A 25585-nucleotide genomic window follows, 5' to 3' on the forward strand; every position below is an offset into this window, starting at 1 on the left:
TGGTTCTAGAACAGGGTTCTGTAAGGCTCATCCATGCTAAATATTCAACAATTACAACTTGGGTAACAATTCTGCTGATAGCACAACAATACATTCCAGTTCCCTGTCTCAGATGGAAATTTTTTTTATCATCAGAGCAGATGAGACTCTGAGTATAAACAGAGAGCAGGTGTGCTGAATAAAATGATATATTTTCAGAGCTTACTTTTCTGGTCAAAACAACACTAAGGGAAAGATTTCTTCCCCACCCTCCAAGAATAAAAACATAAAAACATCTAAACTTTGAAATTGTGGCTTTTATATTATGTTCATAATTCTCGTCAGTTATTTGATTTGTGGTTGTCATAGCTGTTTTGGAAGTATATAATTTTAAGTTGCTGCTATAGTTAAGAAGAGCTTGTGTAAAAACGTCAGTTTACCCAAAATATATGCCCCTGGTAGGCTCCAAGTCCTATTGACTTCACTAATGAAATTAGATTTTACTCTTTGCTGTGCAGAACTAACAAGGCAGTGAATTATTGCATTTTGCTGTTGTGTCAGTAAACTGTTAGCTAAATTGCAGATTTTGTTACTAACAGTTGTGTAAAACAAGGAGAATGTCATTTTCAGACTCCACCAGCAGAATTTCTGGAAGTGTCGGAGAAAACATCTTCTCAGCTATAAAGGGAATACAATTGCTCTTGGTTAACAGAGAAAATAAATAGCAAATCTCATTGTTTTCTACTTGTAACCACATTTTAAAGATCAGTTTTGTATCAATGGGTGCCTGATTTATAATGAATACTTTAGCCAATGCTTCCCAACCTTTTCCTCAGCATGGCCACTCACTCCGAACCCTCAGCACCCCCACTCCCCAGGTGCCCCTCACTTCCCAACCACAGCCCCCCATACCTGCTGGTGCCCCTCACTCACAACCTGCAGCCCCCTGCCCCAGCCCCACCACCACACCTGCAGGGGCCTCCACCTGCCAGGGCTATAGGGCCAGGGCCTGCAGCCCCCTGCCCCCCCTGACCCTCAGCTGCTACCTGTGGGAGGCAGCCGATGCTGCAGCCAGAGTGGAGCACAGAGCCCAGCTTCCCCTGCCTCTCCCCCTGTGGGCTGCATGGCCATAGCAGAGCCTGTGTGGGTGAGGAATGTGCAGGCTGGCCACTGCAGGCTCAGGGCTCTCTACCCTGCTGCCCTCCCCTGGGGCCTCTGGGGCCAGCATTCAGGACCTGGCGTGGAAGGGTGGTGAGGCTCAGTGCTGCTGTTGGGAGCCGCATGCCAGTTATGTTGCCATGGTGAGGTGCCCCCAGAGATGGCAGCAGCTGCATGGAGTTGTGTTCATCACTGCTGCTCGGCAGGTAGGGGGTGCCTTGCCATGGTGGTGCAGCTAGTACAGAGCTCACGGCAGCAGCGCTAAGTCCCCCTGCCCTGCTCTGCTGTGGAGGCCCTGAGGAGGAGGGCAGCAGGGCAGGGAGCCCCGAGCCTTCAGCGAGCAGCCTGCATCTGGCCCCACCACCTGCATAAATCTGGGGGGCATGTGCCCTGCCCCCCATGCCTGCCTTCCTAGAAATGTGCAACCCTGTTTCTTTAATCAGTGCCACCCCAAGGTTGGGAACCATTTCTTTAGGCAAAGGGGTCATTTTACCAGCATGTTAGAGGAAAGAGCTATATTTTGGAAGAATAAAAGTAATAGGGAAGTGATTTTTTTTTTTTTTTTTACTGTTAAGGGACAGGTTTTTTTACCTTTGTATTTTGAAATTAAAATATTTTCTAAATATAAATGGACTGTGAGTTTCAATGGTTGAAGACCAAACACTTTCTTTTTTTGATTTTTTTTCGTATACTGCTGTATATAAACAGCCTAATGAAATATGCTTTTATTTTTTTTTAATGTAGCTATTGGCGAAACCTTTAAATCTTCAGGACCAACAGCAACAAAGTTTAGCAATGCATCTTTTGAAACTCGTCCTTAACTGTCTTAACTTTGACTTCATTGGGAATTCAGCAGATGAGTCTGCAGATGATCTATGCACTGTACAGATTCCAACAAACTGGAGAACAAGTAAGGAAGGACCTTAACTGTTAATAACTAGAAAGCATTCTGAGTACAGTGGTGTATGTAATTTGTTTTAGCATGGTGCTAACAAGTACAAACTTAGTCCTTTTCCCCTAAGTCGGAAAATGTTTTGTTTGCTCACATTTTTAAAGGTGTCTGCTACAATCAATTGCGTTGGATTTGTATCAGATATTTCACTTGGGGGACTGATGTAATTAGGAGCTCAGAGGGAGAGAAGTGCCTCTTGGACCCTCAATATTTAGACTGTGTAGCTCTTGGTATGGTATAATGCCTATTAAATAGAACTATTTGGTAAATATTACATAATTGGTGGAACACGTGCTTAAGGATTTTCCCTGAACTTTTCCCATCATGTAAGAACTTGAGTTGATTTGCTATGACTAGACAGTGAATGAGCTTAAACAACCACTTGATGGTATCCTTATGTAGTTTCTAGAATAATTTTGTTTGATCATTAATTAAAGATCTGACTTTGCTAGGTAACTGGCTTTTGCTAATTATGGTAGTTATGTTTTAACACAAATAATTTGAATAATAAAGAATGGTGTAACACATTCATTTTATTACAGTCACATTCTTAGGTAGCCATCATGTAGCAAGTGCTACATGATTTGTTATGTAGTAAAAGTTTTCTTTAAGGTAGAAAATAAATGAATTATGTTAAAAAAATTTAAAGTTCTGCAGTAACAGTACTCATTATTAAGGTATTTAATTACCACTGATTAAGTTCTCTCTCTCTTTCTTCCCCAGTCTTCCTGGAGCCAGAGACCTTGGACCTGTTTTTTGATTTGTATCATTCCCTTCCCCCAATGCTCTCTCAGCTAGTAAGTGAAGTTTAGTGGTTTACATGTCAGTAATTACTTAGCAACAGTTCTGTTCTGTCTGCATGTATTAGAGACCTATACCAGGCTTTCCTTATTTGTGAATCTCCAATGATGTTTTTGCCATTAACAAAGTTTAAGCAGTTATGTTAAAACAGAAATATGAAGTTATTTTTGAACATTAGTACATATTTATATAAATATATTTGACATGACTTGCATTGGAACTGAAACTCTAGGTTAAAAGAACATGATTATCTTTTCAGTACTCGATTTCTAAAACTTAAAGTATAGCAGAGTTGGGGTTGTCTGTGTAATCCTAATTCAGTCCCCTTTGTAATGTAGCTAAGGAGGTCTCTACAGAGCATGTATGAATTGATATTTTTCAACAGCAAGTAAGAATCTGCCCAAATCTGTCCAAGGTTTTTCAGGAGCACCACAGGACTTGTGCCTGATACATTTGCCACCCATTGTCAAATTTTTTGCTCTAAATCACTGAATTCCCAGAATTTTTTTTTTGACTTCTCAATAAACAAAATGTTAACACTGCTAAATAACATTTTCCCAAGTGTACTTATTGGAACTACAAAGCTTTGAATCTGAGGCAGATGACTAGGATGGAAAACATCAACCCAAACAATTAGTCTGGCTCAGTTTTATAAGCCACTGTACAAGTGTGTTAAAATGGGGAATGCACAGCAATGTTAATACCAAGTGATGCTTTCTGATTTGCCTGTAAATATAAACCATAGAAGTGTGTGGTTCAAGTAAATGAAGTAGGAGGGATTTTTTTTTTAGAAGGCCAGATGATGAGATTGGCAGCAGTGTCAGTTTTTAATTGATGTATTTTATACTTATTTCTCTTTAGGCACTTTCCTGTTTAGTTCAGTTTGCTTCTACAAGGAGATCTTTATTTAGCAATCCAGAACGTGCCAAGTATCTTGGTAACCTGATCAAAGGAGTGAAAAGAATACTTGAAAATCCTCAGGTACTTTTTTCCTAATCTTTCCAAGCAGTAAATTTTTGCCACAAGACACATTGCCTCACTAAATCTCTTGCGACCACCTTCAAGGCTAAGTACAGACATTTTGGAGCGTTAGGGCGAGGTTAAATCAGATCAAAATGGCTACATGGTATCAGGTAAGTCAGGATGCGAGTGCTAGCAGGAGGGTTGGGGGGCAAGCAGGCTGGAGGAGTTTGGAGATCCGCTGAGGGATGGAGGGGAGGCACAACCCATGGGTGGGGCTGGTACTACCTACAGGCAAGGCTGGTATGACCTGTGGGTGGGATGGGGTCCCCCACCCAGTGAATCTATACCTCCCGTCCCTCCTCCCACCGTGACTTATTTGCTTAACTCCAGCAGTGGCAAATGCAGATAAAAGCAGCTGGACGTATGGGGTGGATTGTGGAATGGAAGTTTGAGAAGGCTGGCTGGTCAGTGGGGCCAGGGGGAAGCAAAGGGCTGGGCAGGAGGGGTAAAAAATAGCCCAGTCCAGGGGTGGGGAGGAGGGTGAAAAGAGCAGCTTCAGGCCTGGGACCAGTGGTTGGGTTTTCCCAGCCCTGGGGCTGTGCAGGGAGAGTGTATTGAAGTTCCATGCACCAGTCTGACCTCAGTCTAATCAGTTTGATATTACGTAGATCCAGGTTTATCTTAAACCGAGTTCTGCAATTTTAGAGACTGGTATGTGTACGTGGAATTTCTGTACAGGTTAGATTGATTGCTGGTCACTGAGACAGGGTCTGTAAATGTAAGGTTGGTACTGGGATGAACTAAGTTTAAATCAGGTGGCCATTCTGAACCCAGTTGAACCTCCCCAAATATCTGTACTTAACCGAAGTCTTCCTTTAGACTTCTCTCACACTACCCAGCCATTTGGTTTAATTGGTAATTATTTTAAATTCGTGTTAAAAAAGCCAACACTGTTTAAAACTCCATGTTTAAAATTTCTCTTTAAAACTCCATGTTGATAAAGATGCTCAGCCATTAGGTTGGTCTGGTAATTTTTGAAAACTTGTGTTTGTTAAATTTAGGGTTTATCTGATCCAAGTAATTACCATGAATTCTGTCGGTTTTTGGCTCGACTAAAGACAAACTACCAACTGGGAGAACTAGTAATGGTGAAAGAATATCCAGAAGTTATCCGAGTGATAGCCAATTTCACTATTACTAGCCTACAGGTAAGAACTTTCAATAAGGGTCTTAGTCTTAACATTTTCTAAAGAAAGATTCTTAGATTGTAAGGCCGGAAAGGACCTTGGAAGATTATCAGGTCCAGCCCTCTACAGCAAGCAGGAAAAATAACTGGGGGTCAGGTGACCCCAGCAAGGTAACTGTCTAGTCTCTTCTTGAAGATTTTCAGAGTAAGTGATTGCACCGTCTCTGGAGGGAGCTTTTTCCACAGTCTGGACACTGTGACTGTGAAAAAGTTTTTCCTAATGTTGAGCCTGAATCTGTCTTCCAGGAGTTTGTGGCCTAGTTTTCCCCTCGGATGCCCTGTTGAGCAGTTACTCACCGAGCCCTTGATGTACTCCCCTAGTGTAGCTGTAAGCTGCTACCAGGTCCCCTCTCAGCCTTCTTTTCTTTAGGCTGAAGAGTCCTGGATCTCTCAGCCTTTCCTCATATGGCTTGCCATGTAAGACTGATCATACAGGTGGCTCTTCTTTGGACTCTCTCAAGCTTGTCCATGTCCTTGTTAAAGTGTGGTGTCCAGAACTGGATGCAGTACTGCAGCGGTTTCACCAGTGCTGAGCAGAGCGGAAGAATCACCTCCTTGGTTTTGCTGGAGATGTATCGATTGTTGCATGCCAGAGTATTATTTGCCCTACTGGCTACAGCATCATACTGCTGGCTCCTATTCATACTGTGGTTTATTACCCCCAGGTCCATTTCATTCAGGGTGCTAGTCAGGTTAGTGCCGCCAAGCCTGTAGGTGTGTTGGGGGTTGTTCGTCCCAAGGTGGAGCGCTACATTTCTTGATGTTGAATTTCATCAGGTTCTGATCTTCCCAACTTGCTAGGCTGTCTAGGTCCACCTGTTTCTGTATTTTCAAGCATGACCATGTTTCCCCATAACTTGGTGTCATCCGCGAACTTGGCCAGTGAGCTCTTCACCCCATGACGGGACAAGCTTAGGGCTGAGTGTGGAGTCAGCCCACCCACCTGTCTCTATAGGGCAGTCTGCCCAGTCTCTCCTGCCATTACTTTGCTGTTCCCATAAGTGGTGTAAATGCAGGAGACTACCCATTACGTGCCCCGATGCCAGGGGGCGCTATCCACCGCTCCGAACCTCCCCTACACAGTGGCCCATGCCTCGCAGATGGCATCCAGGATGACACTATGCTCCTGGCTTAAAGCCAGGCCAACTTGGTCCTTCAGGCCTGTTTCACACTCACGTTCACACTGTCCTCCTCTCACTAGGACCTCCTGCACTCCACCCTCTCTCACAGGGTCTCTCTCGCTTTGACAACTTGTTCTGCCCTGCTTCCTCTTGGAGCAGTTCCCGAAGGCCTTGCGGCTTTATCCATATCACACCTTGGGTGCTGACATGCAGTCTATTGGGCCTCTCCCATGACCCTTACCTGGTTAGTGGCCAGCCAGTTCACCAAACGGAGGGTTAACTCTGCCCTAGCTCCTCACTGGGCTCCTCATATCCAACAACTTGTTTTCCAGGGGTTGGCCCTTGGGCTGCCCTTCAAGCTGACCCTCAACCCTACTCGGCCCTCATCAGGGCCCTCACTACCGCCCCCTCTCTGGGGCCTCTAGGGTTTCATTCCCCTGTGGGGGCTCAGGTGGCCACAGTCGTGCCTGGCCCCACCTGGGGTCTTACAGCCCCTGGGCTCAGGTGGCCATAGCTGTGCCTGGCCCCCTTTTACCCAAAGTGTTGTGAGGGCTAGGGGTTACTGGTGTGCCCCAATCCACCTTTCACCAGGGAGGTGAGTGGTCCTGGTATTTAAGTGGGGCTGCCCTGCTACCAGCTGTCCCTCCAAACCCCCCTATCCAGGCAGGGTGCAGCTTTAGGTCATGCCCAGGACCAGGAGTCTCCAAGCCATCCCCCTAGCTCCCAGCCTTACCTCCAGGTGTTTCATACAGCAGTTCAGCCAAGCAATGTCTCTGCCTGGCTACCAGCAGCAAACTGCTGTGTTTTAAAATGGCCGCTGCAATTGGGCATCTGTTGGCTGCCTGACTCAGTCCTTAAAGTGGCAGACACTACAAGTGCACTACCACAACCTCCACATTCAAATTGTTAATAAAGATACTGAAAAGTACAGGACCAAGCAACAACTCTTGTGGGACACCGCTGTCCACTTCTCGCCAGGATAACAGATTTATTCACTTTGACTCTCTGGGTCCTATCCTGCAGCCAGTTTCTCATCCACCTGACTGTCTTGCAGTTAAGCCCACAATCCTACAATTTTCTCACAAGGACATTGTGGGATACTAGATCAAAGGTCTTTTGGAAGTCAAGGTATACAATGTCAACCTCGTCTCTCGTGTCCAGACGGTGACTTACCTGGTCATAGAAGGAGATGAGGTTGGTAAGGCAAGAGCTTCCTGTGATGAAGCCATGCTGGCTGTCCTTTAGAATCTTACCTTCTACAAGCTTATTGCAGATAGATTCCTTGATGAACTTTTCTAGGATTTTCCTTAGGATAGAAGTTGGGCTGATTGGCCTATAGTTACCTGGGTCCTCCCCCCTGCCCTTCTTGTGGATGGGCACAACACTGGCCCTCTTCCAGTCCCCAGGGACTTCTCCAGAATCCCACGAGTTGTGGAAGAGTTTCGCTAGGGGTTCCACAATGACTTTGGCCAGCTCCTGTAGCATTCTCAGATTAAGATTATCTGGTCCCGCTGACTTGTATTCTTGTTTTTTTATGTATGTGAAGTGTGTTTTTTTTCCTGGAAAGGCACTTTATTTTTCAGGTTTTCTGCTAGTGTAATTTTAATTAATAAACTACTTAGGCGTTAACTCCTGGCTTTCTATGTGACTAAGATCTAGTGTTTAGCATAATGAGGGCCTGAGTCTGATCACTTCCACACTACAAATAATAGTAGCACAAAGAAGACTCATTTGTTTGTAAAAGTTCACACTAGAGTATGTTCTAACTGAAATTTATATTTTACTTTGTAGCATTGGGAATTTGCTCCAAACAGCGTTCATTATTTGCTAACCCTGTGGCAGAGAATGGTAGCATCAGTTCCTTTTGTGAAATCAACAGAACCCCACCTCTTGGATACGTATGCACCTGAGATAACAAAGGCATATATTACTTCCAGACTGGAATCTGTTCCTGTAGTTGTAAGGTAGACTTTGTTCATTGTATATAATGCTGTGGTTATACAGTAACTTGAACATTATACTGTTGGTTTAAAAAAAAATCTGCTTACATTTTCATGATGTTGTCTTCATTGTCTTAATTACTTAATGGTGTGAGACCCCAGCATTCTCTCCTGCCTGTGGCAGGGGATCAGATTTGATGATTTGCTCAGGCCCCCTTCTGACCCTACTAACTATGACACTATGAAACCAGAATCTGATTCAAGGTATTTAAAAGTAAACTAAACAGAAATTAAACTCGAGCTTCACTTGCTTTTTTTCTTCTTCATCCTTTTAATTTTATAACTAGATCAATATTTGTTACCCTATATCTAAAATATTTTCAAGATAGATCCTCTATAATGTTGAAGGAATCCCACTTATAAAAAGGATGGGATAGCAGGGTTAATTTACTGGTTTGAAACACGATTGGAAAAAACATATTTTTTTTTTACTTATCAAAGCTACTCTCAGTAAGTACTCAGTCCATATTTATTGATATTTAGGGTCCAGCATCTGGCCCCACCCCCATGTCTGTCCAGTCGGGGGGGGGGGGGGGTGAATGGGCCCACTCCCTCCACCTTCGTCCCCCTCCCACTTCAGGGCTGTTGCCCACCCCTCTCTCTCCCACTTCTGTCTCCCTCCCTGACGGCTTTTGTTGGGGCCTGATAGCTCCGCCTCCCCCTGCCTCTGGCCCCGCCCCCACTTGTCTGGTTGGGGGAGGGGAGAACGGGCCCACCTCCTTCCCCCCAACTCTGTCCCCTGTGTCCCTGCTGTCATGGCGGTGCTTCGCCATGCTGTCTCCTGTCCGAACGCTCTTGGAGCACTCTGACTGGTTGTTTCAGTCAGCCAATCAGAGTGCAAATTAAAGCGTTACGGACAGAAAGACAGACAGACTAAGGCTTTTATAATATTAGAATTGTACTTTTAATACCATTAACTTTTCTAGTTAAGTGACTTGGGGCCTCAGGGATCTTTCTATCCTTTAATACAGGGCTGTCCAACTCCTGAGGGCTGGTGGCTTCGTGCTGCCTAGTTGCATGCTGCACCAGTGCCTCTGTTACACCACATGTCAGTACACTGTGCTGGTGCCCCCAGACTATATGGAATCCCTAGAGGCAGGGGCAAGAAGTGGAAGCTATAAGAGGGAGAGGGAGCCTGGGTACCCTGGTGGCAATAACAGCAGTAGGTGATGAGAGGAGTGGTTCCCAGAGGGCCACAGGCTAACTTGTCAGGGGACCATCCTTTGGACAACTCTAACCAAATACATAATGGCAAATGTGTTATGAGCCCACATTCTCGTCACATCATATTTAGCTATATGTTTTCTTCCCCAGGTGTGCTCCCAGGAGTACAGGGTATGGAGTATACTCAGAAGAGTTCTACTTATGCCTTGTAATTGTGAAAAGAATGCTATTACATGAACAGGCTTTAAGGAAGTCTGATAGATTTGATAGATAGGTGAAAAGGGAAACCCTGTGTAAATAAATGTCCTCCAAGATTGATACATAGTGAGCATGCATACATTTTGGCTAGAAATCCAGTACTTCCTGACTTACAGATGCATTGTATTAGGGCCACATCTTTCTTTTTCTAGCTTGTCTAAAGTGCGTTCCCATGTAAAAGATTTTGGAGAGTAGCAGCTACTTTTGGTAAACATAGTTGGCATCAAATTCAGATGTTTGGTTTAATACGGTAGTCTGTTTTTGCCTAGAACTTACACGCTATCCTCTGATAAATGTACTGCATGCTAATCTCCCATTGGTAGGAATGTGCAGACACCACCCTCAAAAAAAGAAAGCTTTCGTACTGCCTTCCTTTCTGACAAACATTCTGAAAAGGAATTGAATTGGACAGGATATACTCCCTCACGTACATGGAACTGATGTAGTAGTCTACCAGAAGAATGCTACCGTATCCCCTCAGTGGACATGAATTTTTTACTTTTCTAGTTTGATACTAGATATGATAGATCCTGGACATGAATATTCATATAGGCAGATCTCAAAGAAGAATTGTGTGTATAAGGTAACATTTTTCTTGTATGTATTTCAGAGATGGCTTGGAAGATCCACTAGATGATACAGCTACAGTATTTCAGCAGCTGGAGCAACTGTGCACAGTTAGCAGATGTGAATATGAAAAAACCTGCGCACTGCTTGTACAATTGTTTGATCAAAATGCACGAAACTACCAAAAGCTATTGCATTCTTCCAGTAGGAATCCTTTAGAACTCACAGTTCAGGAAGGTCAGCATTTTTTTCTCTTACTGTTTATACCAGTGGTAGGCAATTATTTGGGCCCTCAGTCCACATAGGGAGGTTTGATGAGTTGACGTGGGCTGGGTCAGCATTGCCCTCCCTCCCTCCCTCCCTCAACAATTGGCCAAAACTCCCCATGTGGGATGGGGCCTCATGGGAGTGGGACAGGCAGTCGAGGCCAGGGATCACAGGGTGGGGGTGCAGGGCAATGATAGCACTGCTCCCAGCCAGTCTCCAAGGAGACTCTGGGATCATGGGGTGGGCGACAGTGCAGGACCAGGGTTGGGGCAGATCTCTGGTTCATCACACTAGGCAGGTGGAGTGGATGGAAGGCAGCCAGGAGCTGGAGCTATAGTCCTGCATGCTGGGACAGGAGCTGCCCACTGCAGCTTCCCCTCCACCCAGAGTGACACAGCAGGGACAGGAGCAGGAGGAGCTGCTGCTGGAGGGGAGCTGAGCAGCACTTGAGCAGCTGCAGCAGTACCAGAAGCAGCCCCGTTGGAAGCTGTGTGTACTGGCCGAGTTCAGACCCAGCAGATGCAGGCAGGCTGCATTGGCTGCCCTGGGAAGGACTCAGTCCTGTATGGAGCATCACAGGGGAAGCCATGGACCAGCTCCAATCAGTTAACAAGCACCCACCCATCAGTCTGGTCCAATCAGTTGGCAGGCCGGGTCCACCCCTGATTTAGACTGTGCTTTGTATTCCACTAGTTAGGCACAAGCAGTTACAAATATTAATGTGTGTATGAGGAGGAGTTGTGATCTTGTAGTCTGAATATAGACTGCAATATACTGGAAAGTAGGAAGTGTTGAGTTCTGAAACTCTATCTTGTCTGAGCCATTTTGGGTCAAAATCTCAAAGTTGCCTGCATTTGGGAGTATCTTAAATTTTTTAATATTCAGCTTTAGAAATATAAGGCATAATTTCTCTGACCACAGAAAGTGATTGCTGTGAAAGTTTATTGCTTCTGACAATCAGTGGGTAGGGCTGCAGATAGATGTTGCATTTGTCCTGCGATAAAGTATTTAATCCTGGGACAAAGTGTGTTCTGTTCAGACATCTGTGTCCATTGTCCTGGGATGAAGTCTTAAAAGGTTCATAGGATAAGAAGTGCTAACAGTTTATCCAAGAACATCACAAAACACATTCCAAGATCGCAGCACTGAATCAGTGGCAGAAAAGCCGCACAGCTTTCGGCCACTCACTAAACCTTGGATAGAAGGGCAGTGTGCCAGGCTATTCCTATACTGGGTCAAGCATAGGCACAGCTTGTCCAGGGACAAATACAATGTCTGTTCCTAGCCCAGGTTTCTCATGTTGAGCCTTCCAGATTCAAGGATCCAAACCTTATGGCTGCTTTTGAAAATACAGGTCTTAACTGCTTGGGTTTGAATTTTCTATGCAATAAATGAATTGACAATAAACCTTACTTCTGTCACAAAATTCTGTGAAATTAATTCACTTTTTTTAAAGAAGTACTTAAATCTGAATGCTGAATGGGAGCCAACAGTTGCAAAAAAAAGTCAACAGCACACTGGGTTGTATTACCATGTTTGCGAGAATCCTAAATGACTCTGAATTTAAGACTACCCCTGATCATTAGATTGTATACATGAAAAATTTTATAAATTTGTTATAATTTTCTGTGTATAGAATCTAATTATTTGGGGGGTGGTTTTAAATTTGTCTCCATCCCACCTCACCACAACAGCAAGGCAAGCAGTAGAACAGGCTGCAGTTGGCTAGAAGGGGCATGGTAGGCAGTGGGTAAGGCAAACAGCCTGACACCTGCCTCCACTGCCATGTGCTGCCACCACTTATCTTCCAGCTCTGCCAGAGCTCCAAACGCTCGCCCGCCCAGGGCATAGAGCACATCGGAGCTTGACAAGGGCTAGAGCACCCTAACAGCTGATGAGGCTATCAACAATATAGTGGTTTGTTCACTAACACAGATGTTGTTTCATGAGTGTTGTTTTGAATTTGATGTTTTGTCATTTATTCTGCTTTTTGTTGACAACTTCAAAATACTCCCCATGTAAATGGGGGGCATATTTATTATTCTAGTTATATAATACACGCTTTGTCTCTCTCATTTTTTCTTCCGTTTATGCACCTGTCACCTTCCCTTTGCAGTCTGTCAGTAAACTTCCATTGTGGAAGGCCAGATTTTTGTTGTGTAGCTGCAGTATGCATTTTGTACTGTCCTCCTGTGATTGGTTTCTTCTGTACATAGGGTCAGAAGTAAATGGTCAGTAAACGTACTTAGTTCTAGAGGTCAGTATTTGGGGTTTATTCTGTTAGAAGTTAGAGAATATTTGGTGCATTTTAAATCCATATTACTCCTTACAGAAGTATTCGGTTTCTTTTCTGCAAGCTAAACATTTCTGTTCATGCTGAACAATAAATGCTATATCCCCTAGTTATACATACTTTAATTTAGATGTTTAATGGCTTTTAATGTTACAAAATAAGTTAATATAATATTAAGATCTCATTTTATTATATTGTCTTGCTCTCTGTATCGATGGTGATGCGGTCATGGTTTACTAAAACAATAATCCCCAAGAAATGGGTCATTAACAGTAGTTAACGATTACTTGTGATCTATGGTAATGACTGATTTCTTTGGGATTATTGCTGTTATAAACCATAATTACAGATTATTACTGCAATAATTATTTTGTAAAAGAAAAAATGTAGTCTGCCTAAGCAGCTGCAAAAGCAAGTGCACTGAACATTTTAAATAGTGGAAATAGAGAAGAGAAAATTATATCAGTAAACTGATTCTGTGCTAAGAGTGGAGATCCTGTTTATTTTTTCCAACTAAAAATAGGAAGAGGATTATCAGAAAATATTTGTTTAAAATTGGGATAATTCAATATGCAGCGAAGAAATTGTTTTTATGTTTAAATTGAAATTCCTAGCAGGGTATGGTTCAAAATGGTGGCTCTGCTGTTTGCTTCATTGAGCACTTCTTTTAGCTCTGTAAGGCAGCAACTGTTTGTACAGTTTTTTGAAATAGCTGTTCCTTAAGGTTATTTGATCACTTCAGTGCTCCACTCTTTTCATAGTAGTGCTGCCAGGTTGGGTTTATTTCTCTCCAATATGAATAAGTTTTATTTATTCATATGGAATACAGGAACAAAATGACAGAACAAGCTATAAACAACCTATAAACAATGGCATTGAGGGATAAGGCTAGACTAACAGTTTTAGAATTGATATCCATTCCAGAGCATCATCAGGAGCCTGGTGCAGGTCTTCAGTGCAACCATTAAAATGATAAATAGGACATTCTTCCATGATGCGTGCTATAGTTTGAATTTTGCCATACTTACATTTGGGGTCTTTAATAAAATTTCATTTATGTAGTAGGTAGTTAGTTCCATCTACTTTGTCCAATACAAACGTGTTCAACACTGTCCAGCTCCGCCTTGGTAAAGCAAAGCCAGGGAGTTTAGATGTGGGGTCTGTGATAAGAAGTGTATTAGTGGTGTCAATTGTGTTCTGTTGCTGGTTCCATTTTTCCTTGATGTCAAAGTTTGGGCCATTCAGCTCTTTTCCCAAACTCCAAAATGGCCTTCTTGACTTAAGCCTTGGCCTAGGAAAAATCATTGCATTCTTCAAAAATTAATAGTGAATTGAATGTAAGCAGTTTTTTGTAGACTCTTACAGTAGCCTGTTTATGTTGAAGATTAGGAGGAGGAATACAAGATAGATCAGGCAGCCAGGGAACAGGAGTGGATATGCAAATACCTGTTATGAGTCTCATTGTTTAAATGAGCTGTTACATGCGTAATTACAGATTATTTTTTGCGTGAGGATTTTTGTTTGGCCAGTAGCATCTTCTCTATGTTGATGAGGCATCTGGATAATCACAGATCCTAAGTAGATGTCACTGTGGTGGTCACAGCATTCTTTGGAGCCCATCTGTGCTTCTGTGGTCTAACATAAACATCATCTAAAGATTTCTTGTATCATCCCTATGAAATAAGTAGGCTTTATTTCCTTTCTTTCTATAGATGGGTAAAGTGAGACACAAGAGAGTTTAAAGCTGAAATTTGCAAAGCATTCAGTAATTATGGGTGCTTGAGTTGCTGAGCATGCATATTTGAGACTTAAAGTGTGTTTAGGAGTTGGTGAACTCTGAAACTCCTGTTTACATCATTTGGGGTCATGAGCGCTCTGCACAATAGCAAAAAGGCACAAGGTATTTTAGCATACCAATATTGAGACACGGAAAGTTATCTCTTTTATATAACTTGTATAAACTCAGAAAGCTCAAGAAATAGCTGAGGTTTACCCTAAGGACTTGTACTTCCATTCTCATATGTAGATCAAGAGTTTTGCTTCCTTTCTGGAGACCAAGCTCAGATGCAGAGGGAGAAGTAGACACTGGTAGCAGTATACTGTCTGAGTACTCTTTTTACTCCATCTCCATTTCTGTAATTTCTTTAGCTGTTTGCAATCCACAGATTAATGCACAAGATTTATCCTCTGAATGATTTATTGCACAGCAAAATTGGACAAATGTCACCACTGAATCTATGACATTTGTTTTAGAGTTTCCATCATGCCAGGGAAGTTTTGGATGAAAATCTTAATATGATTAGCAAAAATACCAACATGAATACATACATGAGTTTTGGATAAATTGTTGGCTAAATATTTGTTTTCAGTGTTTAAAGAATATTGAGAACAAAGATCTAACTGGAGCCGCTGCTCCATTTGCACGCATGACAGCATATTACATGGAAGAGAGAACATTTACTTTTTGATGTTTTTCCCCCACCTTTTGCAATATGTTCTTTTTGCATTCTTAATCAAGAAGAAAGGAAAAAGTAAATGGTTAGTGTAAAGTATCGTCCATGTTAATGTAGAGTCCTTGAAATATAATAGGACACTGGGGGTTTTTTGATTTTTTTTTTTTTTTCAATCTATCAGCCAGAGCAAATGAAGACACGTTTTGTTTTACTAATGTTCTGTTGTTAATTCTTCTATTGCAGTAACAGAATTTAAAATCTTCCCAGTCCTTTTATATCAGGAAATGTAGACTTGAAAGGATTTTTCTGTAGTTTAAAATACTTTTCCCATTCCTTGTATGTTATTCTTCCTTGCTCTTAGCTACTTATAAATAAAATATATACCATTATAACAGTTGGTTATTTGTTGCTTCAAATCAGCAACCTTTTTATAGATTTCATTTATGGTGTGCATCAGTCTCATGCCAGCAGTGATCATTTTAAGCAAATACATACAGTGTTTGGGCTGCTGTTGTACTCTAAGATGATTAGTTATTCTTCCTTAATTATTTTGAATGTTTTGTTCAGTTGTATGGCATAGGGTTGGCTTAGCGTGTTAATTTGTAGGTATGGCTGTCTGTCTAGCATCCCAAATACAAATATCTCATATAATACAGTTTTTGATATTGGTAAATACATGTACCCAACCATGATGCTTCATTTTTTTTCCCTGTCCAACTGTTGATTTAATAGCAATAACATCATATCTTTCAGATTTTGAACATTTTGAAGATTTATATAAATGTTGTCTTTTAGATTACCAAATATTATAAGATAAATTGAGAGTCTTACCCAGTCACTTCTGTAGATTTCTCAGCAAGAGGGAATCGGTTTATGGTAGAGAACTAGAAAAATATCTTTTGCTTAAAAGCCAGGATTGCCAAATGTGAGGAGTTAATTCCTTGAGATAGGAGACAGTATTAGCATCTGGTATTGTTACTTTAGATCAGAGGTTCCCAAAATTTTTCTTATCCTGTATCCCCTACCAGATTTACTGGCTGCCCAGATACCGCTACAGGCATACATTTTATATTTTAATTCCTTAAATGCCAATTATTATCATGAAAATTAAATCTGCCAGTACACAATTTATCCCGTGTATCCCTGGGGGTATCTGTAGCACAGTTTGGGAACTCCTGCTTTAGATTATTAACATTTGGGGACAGCACAGCATACTAGCATAATGGTGGGTGTTTGAGGGGCACAGGCCCCAGGCACTACACCTAAGGGGTACTGGAATGGAGCTAGGGGTTTGCCTCACCCTCTTTTCTCTCCCTTCCTCTCCTTTGCCTCCATCACCCCACACCTTCCCTCCAGTAGTTCTAGTAACAGGGAGGTAACGGGGTACCTCCTGTTGGGTAACAGGGAGGGCAAAGAAGCCGTGGTGATGGCACAGTTGCTGCCAAGGGAAATGTTGCCTCCTTTTTTTTGCTGCTGAGAAATCTCCCTCACCTTCCTCCCCTTCTGGTCCCTTTCCCCTTGCTGGAGCTAGAGCCGGATATGAAAATGTGCAGGGTGTGGAGTTATCAGGGGTGGTACTGCCTAGGGCAGTGGTTCCCAACCTTTTTTTTTCCCGCATGCCACTGCTGGGAGTGGAGTGGAGTGGCAGTTGTGGCCTGGGAGCGGGGGAGCTCCCAGCATGTGGCACAGCTCATCTTTTCTGTGCGGTGCTGCCAGCATTGTCCCCATGACCCTCATTTGGGTCACGACCCAGTGTTGGGAACTGCTGACCTATGGTGTAGTAGTGACTAGTTCTGCCTCTGGTGCAGCACCAATGATTCCCAGGGGAATTTTCACTTAGAAAGCACCTTTGCATGTTGGCGTTGGTGCTTATTCCTTGGTACTGTCCCTTCCACAAATTCCCATATACCCTGGGGGTCCTCTGGTAAGCTTCAGGATATACACAGGAGAGGAGATACCTGAGATTTGGGGAGCAGATGTATGAAGAGGAGATTCCTATCTAGTTGCACTGTGAGAGAGCAGAAGTTATTCTGTGAAGATAGCCATATCTTGCTTTAGGCGGTAAGAGGATGACCTCCCTGCTTTTCTGTCTTGGGCAAGTGAGGGAAAACCCCATCTCCTTGAGCAGAGAATTTTATGAAGTCTTTCTACGAGATGGGGTAAAATAAGCCATAGTGCTGGACTCCAGGAGCAGCATGGGATCAGCCCGTCAATGCTGGGCTTCTTTCCATGGCACTGCTGGGGCTCCAGCACTGCAGGCCTTGCCTGGGCACTAGGTTGCTGCCATAGGAAGAAGCCACAGTGATGCTGGGGCTCCAGCATCGCAGCTCTTATCTGCTTGGCTGCCAAGTGCTCAAGTAAAAGCAGTGATACTGGAGCCCCAGTGGCACCAAAGGAAGATGCTTGGCACTGTGACTTATTCCTGCAGTGGTAGCTAAGTGCTGGGGGTATCAGGCTTCTTCCTGCAGTCCCTAGCAGGCCAGAGCAAGCACCACGTGTGACACCCACCCCAGACTGACCCTGCATGGTACTGCATGTGGCACAGTCTTGGACTTGCCAGAGTTAGCAGGGGTAAGCTTCTTGGGGGAGAAGGGGAACGGGATCCATGGGCTGGATCTGCCTGGATCTGTGGGCCAATCGTCTGGCCTGTGGATCAGTCTTACGCTACTCATCCAGCCCACAGGGTCAGAAGAGTTTGACACTCCTATTATATGGCAATCAGCCTTAATTTTTAAGTTACCTTTGTGTTTTACAGGTACAAGTAAATATATATTCATGAGTCTGTCCTTTCCCTTTTAGCAGAGTAAGAATGTTTCTTACTATATTTGTTTGGTTTTTTTAGTCCACTTTTCAATAAAATCCATTTTATTTTATCATTTTAACATTAATATTAGAGGCATGAAGCTTTCCGACTCTGCTTGATAATCTCTTCTGCAGTGTGATGTCTCACAGAACTGCTCTGTACTAATGTAGTTGTTTATTAAAGTCTTGTTTTCTTTTTATCTTTTTGATGTTAGGACGACTGGCATGGCTAGTGTATTTTGTGGGTACTGTTGTAGGAGGAAGGTTAACTTATACCAGTACTGATGAACATGACGCAATGGATGGAGAATTATCTTGCCGGTAAGTGCAGTAAAAAAAGTGGGGTGGAGGGAGAAGGAGACTACGTAACTTCCCTTGTGATGTCTGCAGGTAATCAAAAGATGCTCAGACTTTAAACTTGTCTCATCATTGCATTGATTAAAGACTCAAGGGCTGCATTTAATTTATATGAAATTGAATGATTACAGTTGGTGGAGTTGTGTTTGATTTTGAAATACAAGGTTTTTATATTGAACTGACTAGAAAGAGAGTTACTTAGAACTGAAACTTCAAAACTGAAAACTCATTTTCAGTGCCCTAATTGTTGAGCAACTATATAATTGCATACATCATCTGACCGTTTGCAACCACCCTACATATATAAGCATGTTCCTTTATGTATAGACTTAAATGGTAAATGTGCTAATTTCCTACTGACATTTCCTTCCTTCATTTTTATCATGGGTTGTGCATATGGGGAAGTTGATGGGAATTGTGGCCCTTAGCATCTTTGGAAAATAGGCATTAATAGACTCAAGTTAGAACATTCAACAGAAGAGCGTACTCCTTAAAAATATGGGCCTCTCCCTCTCCCTGATTTGCATTTATTGAACCACAGTTTGAATAGTAGTTATTGTGGATGCCATCACAGCCCCTTTGGCAAATAGGGTTGTACAGGCTTTATACCTGTTGCACCAAAAGAAAAAGGACTTAAATATTTAGAGTTGGCTGTTGATTAATGCATCTTTTCTATTTCTGCTTATAATAATCTGCCTTGGCGCTTTGCATTTTAGTGATATTCTCTTATAGTATTATTAAATATGAAGGCCATTTTTAATATTTAGGCTTATAGATGGCACATATACATTATGTATTTCAGACTTAAGAAAAAGTCAGAAAAGTCTAACCAATCGATTACATTGTCAGAAGGTAAAAAATGAGTAGCAACAGCTCTGCCAAAGAGTCAGATTTGTAGTTGGTGTCTATTGAAGTAGCTTCTTTTAAGTTAGTGCAGTTATGCTAAAGATTTGTCTGGTGTTTACCGAACTTTTGTGCAGCTGTTCTAAAATGATGACTGGGGAAGTATAACAAAAATGAGATGGAAAACATACCAAAGCCTACACAACATTGCTTCTTTATATAATATTTCTAAGTATTTTTTAGGAACCTTAAACAAATCTTTGAACTTAATTTGAATATCCTCTACAACTGCAGTTTTAGTCCTGATTTATTTTTAGCTGTAATAACTAATATATGCTCTATTTAAATGTGATACTGAGAAAAAGGAATGCTGTGCAAGCTGATTAAAGTATTAAAAGGTGTCTAAAAGAAATGAAAGTAATGAAACAATTTGTTTGAAAATCCCTTCTGAAAATGTTTCCCTTGTTTAGAGTTTTTCAGCTGATATCCTTGATGGATGCCCAGTTACCACGGTCTAGTAATGAAAAAGTAGAACTTGCAATTCTATGGTTTTTGGATCAGTTCCGTAAAACATATGTAGGGGACCAGCTCCAGCGTACCTCAAAGGTAAGTCTTTGCTGAAGTTAAAATGGAAAAGTCCATGTATGATGTAAAGATTAAATGTTTGCGTAAGAATACATGCCATAGTAGAAAATGAAGAAATTAGCTTGGGAATGATTAAGCTTAAGTTATTTAAGTTAGTCTCATAATTATCCATAAAGATTTACTGCTACATGTTTTTCAAGGTTCAGCATGCAGAGAGTTAACATTTGTAACAGTTGTATTCATTACACTCTTTTAGGTTACTTTGCATTTCAATTTTTATTTCAAACATTTAACTGGGTTCTGCTATATTATGTTATATTTCACAGCAGGGTACACAAGATTTATTCTTTTAATAGTTCTGTTCTTTTGACAGTTACTCATTTATGCAGTTTCCACTGTATTTCTCACTTTACTTGGTTTTCTGCATTTTAAATAGGGGAGAGGGAAAAGTAAGATGCATTTTTGAAGAAGCAGCAGTTAATTCACCTTAACTGTAGGGGACAGTCGTAATATAGATGTTATAAAGAGAGCGTCAGTAAGACGAGATCAATTGATCTTGAGAAAGATAAAGAATTTTGTTTGAGCCCCGAGCAAATCTTTAGCAAGACTTCTGACAGTGACTGAGATTTTGTTTTTACTTATGTAGTGCTGTACCTATGCTTTCTGGTGAACAGTCCCAATCCCAAGAATTTATCCCCTTTGGGTGTGAATTGTACTTAAGGTTTATTGAATGGCTCCTCGCTCTGATATCGAAGAATAAAATTTTACGCTATGCTGAATTACTGTTATTCATGGAAACTAAGTGTTCCTTTCAAGTGTCAAAGCTGAGTTGTGATTTTTTAAAAAAATACAAACTATGCATTGTTCAAAAATAAGAGTGAAAAGAATAATCGCTTTGGGTCCAATTCTTCTATTGTTTCGCTGGCAAAACTCCCACTGACTGCAACTGGGATTGTGCTGTAATTACTATTCTGTCCAATAATACTGGATCTTGTCTTAATTTTTCTAGCGTCTAAAAACTTTTTGTATATAGTTCTGTTTGGGATCTTGCTGTCTGAACTGAAGTTGGTTGAAGATGACAGGTTAATGTGTTGCAAGTGAATGGCATGTTTTTTTAGCATCTCCTTTGCTAGTCCATCAGAGGTTCTGGCTTCTATGACTATGGTGATGTTGGGTTAGTGCAGAAGAATGATTGGGGAAAATCATTTGGATGTGGGTAAAATAAAAGTGAAAAAAATAATAATTTTGTCAACATTTAAGTGCTTGGAACTCCAGAAAGATGTATAACAGACAGATATATAGCTTGAGTTCTTGCTCACTAAACCACAGCTTAATTTATGTGAGATTATCAGGTTCAACAGTTTATTTTTTCTAAGTGAGAAATCATAAAATGGGTGCCATAACTACTGTGCATGTTTTTAAATGGCTAACTATTGATTGAAGTATTGCTAAGATTTATTGGAGAGTTTTTGTAAGAAATTATTTAAAAAGGTAAGGGAAGAGAGGTAAGAAATGTGTAGGGTTTCACTGTTCCCAAATTAATGTGCCTGCATTCAACCCACTGACCCTTCGAGCAAAGTACACTACCTCTGACTGGAGCTCCTCTTATAGGCAACCCAATTGGTAACTTGACACGTCAGTAAGTCTTTTGTTGTATATAAAACTACAAATGTCATAACTACTCAAGACCTCACAATCTAGTTACTGTATTAGGAACTGCTTCATACCTAATTGCAATCAAGCTTCCATTATAGGTCCCATTTGTGGCCAGACTTTATCTTCCACTGGCATAATTTAATTTATAGATGCATTAGTTTGGTTTTTTTCCTCTTATGCAAGGCTCAATTCTACAGCCTTTCAGACATGAATAGAATCTTCTTGGTTTGAGCACAAGTATTCTTATCCCAGATCATTTCATATCTACATCTAAAGTTAGGTGAAGAAAGATAATTCTTTAGGTTCCTTCCAGAAATGTCCATTCTGAGGACTTTTCCTGTGAAGTTTAAATCAGAAGAGACCTTTGAATGGTGGTGGGGGGGTTTGCTCTGTGTGGATCTAGAGCCTGAGTTTTCAGTTGGTGACAGAAATTACGTACTTGATCTCTAATGAGCCTCTTGCATGAAGACCCCTGTACATGCAGTCATGTTGAAGTTGATTATTTAAGGAAACAAAAAGCTTATTTTTATATGTTACGTATGTGAGAAAACCAAGAAAAAAAACTTGTGTTTATCTCCTTTTTGTTTTCTCCTGCTGTAGCAACACATGTAGCAGCAGATGGCATTCTATCCCTGCAGTTGTAAATCCTCTGGTACTATATATTGCTAGCAGGTATCTAGGAACATGCAATAAAAGGATTTACACTTGGAAGAAGAAAAAAAACAAATATATATCAAATGACTAAGTTAATATCCATTTATATAAATATTCAAGATTGCATAGATAGATATACCAAAGTTTTATTTACAGAACAAATAATGGATTGTCTGCATGTTTCAATCATATTGAACTATAGCTTGAAATACTTTGCGTGAATATTCTTAAATTTCATCTTATGCTCATATACAAAGAAAGTCAATGGTTAAAGTTAAATAATCCAATTTAACTACAAGACTTATTCAACACTGTCTAGGGCGATTTAAAATATATATTTTAACCAAAATCTCACGTTATAATCAAGAAAAACATCACATATCAAATATTGTAGGTTGTAGAAAAGGGTGTCTTCATAATTCAGTGAATACAAGTCTACGTATTTGTTCATTAATTGAACCTTCAGGGTTTTCTCTGTAAGTCAGCAGCAAAAGCCTTAAAGATCTCCCCCATGATTCTTTTCCATATTGTTGGTACAATTGCACAGATGCTGCCATTTAAAAGAAAGTTATAAGGATATATTCTTTGCACTGGGCTCTGCATTTGAACCTGTCTAATATGTTTCTAATTGCTATTGCCTTGTTGAGGTATTTGGTCCTAAACTTGTAATTGGCTCAGAGAGGCTCACCCCTCATTTGGTGCTATGTTGTGGATATGGGCATGTTGGCATAGGAAAAAACAGGTTGGCTAGAAAAGCACTATGCTGCGCTGAAGTTGGGTATTTTCAGCTGTCCTAACATAGTACAGGGAACAGTACATGTGGCTTTTAAATCACATTTGTTCCACTATCAGCCACTGCTGTTCTTCTAATATTGAAATTTGATGTATTACATCAGTAGTCAAAATCTTATTTATTAAACAGAACACTAGGCAGGATCCTGGTTCAGTGTATATGTCCAAATGGACAGATCCAGTTTTGGCACTTACATGCAGTATGTGATCCTATTCCATGTACATAGACTGTGCATAACCAACTACTTCTGAGGTCCTATACAAATGTTCGCTTCTGGCAGTGGAAAATGTCCACTGCTAGAAATGATTCCAGGAGAGGCAGCAGTACAGACATTCATTCTGCAAATGCCCCCTCTTTCCTGCTCCTTAAGGCTTTCCAGGACTGTGCTGATCCCAGTGTGAGGCTGTCAGTCCTTCTGTCCCTGTGGGGATTGAAACAGTTGGGCAAAGCTCCCCTGCCTGCTTCTCACACCAGGGACTCCAGTATGAGAAGCAGGCAGACCTGAGAGCCAAGTGAATGAAGCAACACAGCAAAGCCTCCTGCATAGTCTGTCCCTCATTCTGGGGACTGGTGTATAGAGGAGCCTTCAGGGAACAGCTGGCAGTTGCTTCTCCCTTCCTTTCCCCCACCAGTCTAGGGGTGGAGCTTGGAGCAGCTGCCCCCTGCACTTTCCCCAGACCAGTGTGACCCTAGTTTCTGTAAGGCGCAGGAGTCTTTCCCCAGGACTCCACTCCTCCTAGTCCTCCGTCCCCCCTGAGGAGTTAAGCTACAGGAAAGTTTTCAGATGTTCCTTTTTCAAAGAGAAACTCTCCTGTGACCAACTTTTACCTTGCTGGAATCAGGTTATTTCTCTCCCAGAATGGCCATTTTTGCTCTGGGTGAAAAAGCTGGAACATTTGTACACTTATTCTTTCCAGATGAGTAGTGATTTATCCTAGTAGAAACCAAATATTTGTACATAGCCTGAATCTGTCTCCCAAATTTTAACCTGGCAAAAACCAGGAGGAACTCCCACGTTTTAGCTTAAGAACCTATCAGTTAGGACACTTGCCCAGAAAACAGGAGATGCAAGTTCTAGCTCCCTTTGCCCAGAGGGTGTTTGAACATTCAGTCCTCTGACATTCTAGCACAGTGCAGTAATTACCAGGCCATAGGTCAGACATCTGGTCCTCCTCCTGAAACTGAGCAATTGCCACCTTCATTTAATAGTCATTGGATAAGATTAATGAACAACAATGGAGAAGTTTCTGTCCTTTTGGGAACAGGTGTCCAGGACTAGAACCTAGGACCCCCTTGCTTCATGAGGAGTAGCCATGTCACTGAGTACACCTCCACTAGCTTTTTTTCTTCTTGACCCCACATTTCTCTATGTCTTGGCTGCCCAGCAGACCAGCTTCAAAAGGAGGGCTGGAGTTGAGGGTGCAGGGAAACCAATGATGCCCAGCCTGTGGTCTTATAGTTTGAGTACTGTGCTAGGAAGTCAGTGAGATGTCAATTCAGATATCCTCTGGGTGAAGTGGGACTGGGCTTCCCATTTCCTGGGTGAGTGTTCTTCTCTAGCATCTACCATCTGCTAATCATAGGATTTTACCCAGTTAGTGTTGTGATTTTTACATACATCTGGGCTAGCATATGGAACTGTGTACTTGCCTGGCCAGAGTGCAGGCTACTGTGCGTGCCCAGTAGCCATGTGGACACTTGCATGTCTACAGTGCATGCAGAGTAGGATCAGAAACCATGTGCAAGTGCCAAAATAGCAATTAGAAGACATTTAAGGAATGTAGAAATAAGAGTCTGGCTTTTATGTTACTACTTTAAGTGACTCCAATTATTAGAAGTGATTCAGTATTCTTAGCTTATGACAAACTATACAAGTATGCATTTATACTATTACTTGTGTACATGAACCACACTGAAAAGGGTTGTAACCATTTGGTGGACTCTATTTCAAAATATTTTGAATTATATTTTAAATTATATGAAATCAGTAAGATTAAATTAAATAAAGTGCAAAGTATTACTCCTAAAAAAAAAAGAGTCAAAAGCACAAATACAAAGTAGGGACAGCTGCCCCAGGGGCTTTAGGGATTCAGAAACTGAATTAATCAACAAAGGGGTGTTGTTGCAAAAAAACAAAACAACCTCCCCTCCCCCCACATATCTTATTCTGGGATGTATTAACAAGAATGGTTTGTATGTATAAGAATTGGAAATAATTATTCCACTCTACTTAGCAGTGAAGAGCAATAGGAACAATAATAGAATTACAAACCATGACCTATGAAGAAAGGTCACAGAATTGGGTTTGTTTAGTTCAGAAAAAAGACTGGGTGGTGGGGGGTGACTTTAATAACAGTCCTTAAATGTGCAAAAGGCTATTATAAAGAGTGCCTTGATCAGTTGTTCTCTATGTCCATAGAGAATTGGGAGAGAAACAATTGACTTAATTTTCAGTAAGGGAAATTTCAGTTAAGATATTAAGAAAAACTTTCAACCCATAAGAACAGTCGAGCACTGGAACAGGATACCTAGTGAGGTCATGGAAACTTCTTTGTGTTTTTTTTTTTTTTTTTTTAGAAGAGGTTGAACAAAATATCTTTGGGCATGACCTAGGTAAATTTGTTCCTGTCTGATAATACAGAAATGAACTAGCTGATCTGTGTCAGGAATATT

At 41.4% G+C, this 25585-nt stretch overlaps 1 protein-coding gene across 3 annotated transcripts in view; it reads left to right on the forward strand.

Moving 5' to 3' along the window:
• RANBP17 (RAN binding protein 17) overlaps positions 1-25585 on the forward strand; it is a 284697-nt gene that overhangs the window by 27596 nt on the left and 231516 nt on the right. For all 3 annotated transcript variants that reach the window (XM_090064588.1, XM_090064589.1, XM_090064590.1), the window contains 8 exons: positions 1882-2047; positions 2813-2886; positions 3752-3871; positions 4915-5061; positions 8012-8184; positions 10253-10446; positions 18240-18345; positions 19695-19830. In XM_090064588.1, the coding sequence (XP_089920714.1) occupies positions 1882-2047; positions 2813-2886; positions 3752-3871; positions 4915-5061; positions 8012-8184; positions 10253-10446; positions 18240-18345; positions 19695-19830 (1116 nt within the window). The remainder of the gene's footprint in view (positions 1-1881; positions 2048-2812; positions 2887-3751; positions 3872-4914; positions 5062-8011; positions 8185-10252; positions 10447-18239; positions 18346-19694; positions 19831-25585) is intronic.

The sequence above is a fragment of the Crocodylus siamensis genome, chromosome 10, assembly GCF_052110815.1.
Source record: "Crocodylus siamensis isolate JL-2025a chromosome 10, ASM5211081v1, whole genome shotgun sequence".
In the NCBI taxonomy this organism is placed as follows: Eukaryota; Metazoa; Chordata; order Crocodylia; family Crocodylidae; genus Crocodylus; species Crocodylus siamensis.